Source organism: Tarenaya hassleriana, unplaced genomic scaffold (assembly GCF_000463585.1).
Source record: "Tarenaya hassleriana unplaced genomic scaffold, ASM46358v1 Cleome26, whole genome shotgun sequence".
Classification (NCBI taxonomy): Eukaryota; Viridiplantae; Streptophyta; class Magnoliopsida; order Brassicales; family Cleomaceae; genus Tarenaya; species Tarenaya hassleriana.
Window position 1 is genome coordinate 2,107,171 of NW_010965869.1, and position 5,394 is coordinate 2,112,564.

At 37.8% G+C, this 5,394-nt stretch overlaps 1 protein-coding gene across 1 annotated transcript in view; it reads right to left on the minus strand.

Annotated features, from left to right (window-relative positions):
• LOC104816999 (glycine--tRNA ligase, chloroplastic/mitochondrial 2) overlaps positions 1-4,895 on the minus strand; it is a 10,075-nt gene extending 5,180 nt beyond the window's left edge. Inside the window, exons 1-18 of the mRNA XM_010546052.1 lie at positions 4,532-4,895; positions 4,404-4,454; positions 4,242-4,309; positions 4,079-4,160; positions 3,928-3,991; positions 3,504-3,559; positions 3,242-3,319; positions 3,034-3,108; positions 2,870-2,940; positions 2,673-2,789; positions 2,482-2,583; positions 2,172-2,298; positions 1,852-1,935; positions 1,553-1,639; positions 1,128-1,229; positions 828-891; positions 509-564; positions 149-231 (exon numbers count right to left, since the gene is read on the minus strand). Coding sequence (XP_010544354.1) covers positions 149-231; positions 509-564; positions 828-891; positions 1,128-1,229; positions 1,553-1,639; positions 1,852-1,935; positions 2,172-2,298; positions 2,482-2,583; positions 2,673-2,789; positions 2,870-2,940; positions 3,034-3,108; positions 3,242-3,319; positions 3,504-3,559; positions 3,928-3,991; positions 4,079-4,160; positions 4,242-4,309; positions 4,404-4,454; positions 4,532-4,786 — 1,622 coding nt within the window. The 5' untranslated portion in view covers positions 4,787-4,895. The remainder of the gene's footprint in view (positions 1-148; positions 232-508; positions 565-827; positions 892-1,127; positions 1,230-1,552; positions 1,640-1,851; positions 1,936-2,171; positions 2,299-2,481; positions 2,584-2,672; positions 2,790-2,869; positions 2,941-3,033; positions 3,109-3,241; positions 3,320-3,503; positions 3,560-3,927; positions 3,992-4,078; positions 4,161-4,241; positions 4,310-4,403; positions 4,455-4,531) is intronic.
• Between the last annotated feature and the right edge of the window lie 499 nt (positions 4,896-5,394).

Genomic DNA, 5,394 nt, shown 5'->3' on the forward strand with positions numbered 1-5,394 from the left:
CTGCTGAACATTACCTACTCAGGCCAGGAGACAAGAAAATAGCACCAGTTAACAAAATCTGACTATATTCATCAGTTCAGAACTCGAACTTTATCTTGACTAATATTAAAATTGTAGCTGATGATCATGAATTGCAAAAGGAGCATACAAGTCACATACTGATGAGTTCCAGCGCATAGACTTTGGGAATGATATTTTAGTTAGTATAGCAGGCAAATCTTCTGACAAAACCTAGAACACAAAAAAGATCCCCGTGAAAACAAGTGAAGTTAGATGCCAGCATTGGTAGTCTCCTGACAACAAAAAACAGAGTATCAAGAAGCCAAACAGAATGTATATAACACGGGGAAAAATCTTGGATATACATTGTAAAAAAAATAGAAGCTTAAGTCATTAATATTTCTTGTATGTTACAGATAACACAAAACCCAGCCATGGAACCGGAAAGAGAAGAAACTTTTAAAGATATGTAACACCAATCACTTAGCAAAAATGAAAAGTCAGATACCTCCAAAGCAAGTCGAGCTGACTCTGTAACCCTTGTGTAAACATATTCCGTTTTACCTAAAAGAATGCAATAGGTTAAACACACATGAATGCAGCAACTCAACCTAGGAGATGGAGAATTAGGAAGAGATAATAAGTAATAAGAAACTTGATAAATCTCTTGCTATCAGAACTTGTTGATGTGGAGGAGAGTCCTGATCCCCTCTAAGTGACAATTCAGTATAATTTTCCAGTTAAGTAGAGCAATCAAAGACAGGTGTCTGGCATGTGTAGACAAGAGTAGTTAAAACCAGAACAAGAAAGAATTCTTGGTCACTCACCATCAACTTTTCTAAATATTCTTTCGAATGGAACACCGTATCTACGGCAAAACCCCTCAGCAGCCTGAAAGATAAGTAGAGTGAAAAGGTACAGCTTGAAACCCACTGAAGTAAAAAAAATAATCTGCTAAGTCGAAAACAGAAAACATAGTGCAATAAACAAATAGAAATAGCCAAATACTCCAGATACTGCATCTTTTAATATTGAAGCTGCCTAACAGAATAACTGAAAAATCAATAGGTAAATGTATGTCTTAAGCTTCACAAACTTGAGAAGACAAAGGACAAGAAAAACAAAACCTTGGTAGGATTTCCTTGATCATCGAATGCTTTAGAAGCAGGAGGCCCTCGAACTTCAACCTCCTTTTCCAATTGCTTAGGAGACAGACTATATACGTAGACCTGAAAATATAGGATCCAGATTTAACCCTGTTTTGAACGCAAAGACAAGACATTTTGTAAAGCTCCAAGGTTCCATGCTTTAACTAGTTAGTCCGTTCAGTACTGATTGCGACATAAAGGACCATGTCAAATTAAACCTCATGAGACTATATCTGTAAATAAAAAAAAACATAAAGGACACACGTAGATTTTATGTCAAACAATAAACACTACATTGCACTCTCTTTGTAGGACAATATTTATGTTTTCTCATAATATCACTCTTATATGCTTCGCCACAGGTAGTAATAAAACATAAAAAATGAAACAAATTTGTAGATTACCACTAGCCTACGGGGGGTCCCAAATGCTTTCACATCACCATGGTCCAATCTTTGCTTCCCTAGTAACTGTAACACTAAATCCCTGAGCTGCAGCATCGGCAAGGCACTGTTACTTAATGTACAATACATTGAAAAGCATAGGACAAAACACAAATCTTCTGCATGGAAGCAAAGTAGGGCAAGCAGTTCAGGAAGTTGATAAGTTGCATTACAAGTGGCCGACATAAGTGTCTATGTGTGTAAGAAAGATAGAGGATGACGGAACTCTGAAGTACTCATTAACAGAAAACAAATATTACTTGTTCGCTTGCGTTAACAACATCTTGAGGCGGCATCTCTTCAGTTCCTATTTCAAGAATAAAAGACCTTGATTCCTCAGGAACCTGCAGAAATTAAATAACACAAACAATAACGAAAAATTGGTAATGTTTTCATGTATGCTAACTTTACTCATGTTTTGTAACTAAGGTCTTTTGAACCAAAAGCAAGGGAAATTTCAGAAACGGAAATGAGATAGCAACTAGAACTCTCCAGCAAACTAATTATCTAATGAATCATGGAATCAAACGGTCAATCATGAAGCTTCGGTTACACGGTTAAGGCAGGAAACATGACCAACCTTTTCCAAAACATTTTTCAAAGCATCTTCATGTCGGATGAGATGAACAGGTTCAGAAACAACACCAAGAGGATGCCCAAGAGACTCCCTTGTCTTTAGCCACAGTTGGGCACATCGGCGAGCCAAGCTATTTGATCACAAATGGATGAACCGCAGCAAAAAGAAAAAGTTCCCAACATTATTTTTCTCAAGTAAAGATTTATTGTTTTCACGTATTCCAAATGTTTCCTTCGTATACATCAAGCTTGTTGGTTTGATAAAGTTGGTTGTTTAACCTAAAAACAAAGAAAGTAAAGGACATAAATATTACTTGCGCATTCGACTGAAATAACGGGCACGCTCAGTTACGCCGATGAAACCTCTGGCATCTAAGATGTTAAAGGTGTGAGATGTCTTGAGAAGCTGATCATACCTAGCATATCACCGAAAAACTCGTTAAATTCAAGGCAATGATTAAATATGTAGATGCATATAGACAAGATCAATTATTATAAAACATACGCAGGGATTGCAAGGCCTGAAGCAAGCAAGGCACGTGCCTCTTCCTCAAAATAATCAAAATGCTTTTGAAGATGATCCACACTAGCATGCTCTAAATAATATGCACTCATTTCCTTCCTGAAAAACTAAATAAAAAAATATCAATCTACATACAGGAATATTTTCAATGTCTGAAAAGAAATGGTCAAAATATATACTCATTTTCCAAGAAGAGTTCCCCGTAAGTGATTCCATCAGTATATTGGATTTTCTTGAAATGATCAACTCCCTGTCAATTCAAGACCAGACTAATTTCAATGCCACAAACGGAGCCCGAAAAGAAAGAGGCATACATCAACAGTCAGGGCAATAGAATTCTGACCTGAAGTAACATAAGTATCCGCTCAAGCCCATAAGTTATTTCAACAGATACTGGAGATAAAGGAAGACTTCCAGCCTACAGAGAGAAGAAAATATTCGATAATGCCATTTTTAGACTAGAAACAGAAATATAATTTAGTAAAAGATAGTAATTGTGTGAATAATCTAACAGACTAATACTACAAAAATCTTTCACTATATAAAGGTACCTGCTGAAAGTAAGTAAATTGTGTGATTTCCATTCCATCCATCCAAATCTCCCACCCCAAACCCCAAGCACCGAGCACCTGAATACAAATGAAAACAAGGAAAAGGACCCATAAAAAAATTCATCACTAAAAACAGATGTTGAGAATTGTCGGTGCCCGAGAATGGACACTGCATCCCCAAAGCTCTCTTCAAGACCATCAACTAGAAGTTATATGAGATGGACAACCCGCAGAGCTCCATTTTCAGAAGACGAGGCATTACCGGACTCTCCCAGTTGTCTTCCACAAATCGTATATCATGTTCACTCACATCAATGCCTGTAAGCATTTACCCGCAAAACAATCAAACCGTAGACGAAAAGAGCATGACACGGCTAATTAAAAGAAAGCATTCTCTGTGAAACAGTTTATCATTTATATACCATAAAGACAAACGTCCCATAATTGATCTTTCCAATCCATCAGCTTGGGTAAAATTTAATCTAAAAAGCTTTCAGCCCTCAGAATCACTACTAAAAGGACCAGAACCTACCTGTCATCAGTAAACAGAAACCTACCCTAATTGCGTCTCCAACGTCATTGAGGTGTCGTTTATGTGTTCTCTTTAAATTCAAAACATATACAAACAAGAAAAGAGAACCAAGCATGAAGATTTCATAATCTAAGAACAGCAGAAACTTCAGTACCTAAAGCAGAAAGACTGTTGATAAAGAGGTCCTGAGTGTTTCCTGGATCAGGTTTTAATATAACCTGAAATCAAAGTTTTTGAGGAAAAAAAAATTATATTCCTGAAAGAGTCCATTGGACTTAGCTACTTGATGGAATCCCCAAACCAACCTGAAATTGAGTGTGCCTTTGAAGTCTATTTGGGTTCTCTCCGTAGCGACTATCGTCCGGACGTATGCTCGGTTCCACATAGCTTAAACCAAAAGTGACAAATTAGCAATCATAGTTCCCTCATAAAATTCGCATATAGAGCGGGTAAGAGTCAGATGCTTACGCAACATTCCAGGGTTCAGGGCCAAGAACCCTCAAGAATGTCAAAGGGTTCATCGTCCCGGCTCCAACCTGCAACCGGAAAGTTGACATTTGCAATAACCATAAACCCTAATCGGGAACACGCGTGAATGTAGTAGACGCTCAGATTGCTTGACACCAATACCTCGGTGTTGCTGCATTGCATAACAGCGCATCCCACCGAAGCCCAATATTCCTGAATCACCACCCAAAATGAATACCTCGAAAACGAATTTGAACGAGCAAACAGGGATTGAATGAGAAAGGAAGAACCTGGAGGCGCTGGATTGCTTGTTGGAACGTAGGGATGGAGGCATTGCGCGCTCCACCTTCAGGCTTATTGAAAGAATGACGATGAACATCGGAGGCAGTGGTGGCAGAGACGGAAGTCCGGTAGAATCCACGGCGACCGATGGGCGGTGGTCTACATAGCCGTCGGTAGAGGAAGTTGCCGGCCAAACGCGAAAGCGGAGGATAAGGGGAGGGTTTAACGAAGGAGATGACGAGTGGAAGAGCCAGGATGGCCATGAGAAGGCCTCCAGGATCTCTTGTGGTGAAGAGGATTGAGTGAGAGAAGTTTCTACTCTGTAGGGTTTTAGAGTTCGTTATCCTATCATCCTCGTCTGCTTATTCTGCTTCAGCAATGAGGAAGTGCTCTCCATTTTCTTTGGGCACGAAAGAATTTCATTGTTATAAATCTACCCCGTGATTTTCATTAACCCCCCAGAATTCATCCGGAGGGGATTTGGGGGTGTTTTCGACAATTGTTTGGGTTCCATAATTACCTATCCCCCCCCCCTCGTTTTACACCTCTAACCCTCTCACTCCATATTTTTACGAGTTCGGACTCAAAATATTTAAGTAAAAAAAAAAAAACCGAACCAACTCATCACAAACCACAGACTCATGGTGAGCTGGAATATTTTTTTTAAATTTTAATATTTTTTATATATTTTAAAATATTTATATATATATTATATTTTTATTATATATTTAGTTTGTTTTTATTAAAAATTTTATTTTTTATTATATTTTAAATATTTTTTAAATATTAAAATGATTTAAATAATTTTTAGTATTAAAATTTTATTTTTAAAATTTATATATTTGACTTGTGAACTGGTTCGTTTGGCTCC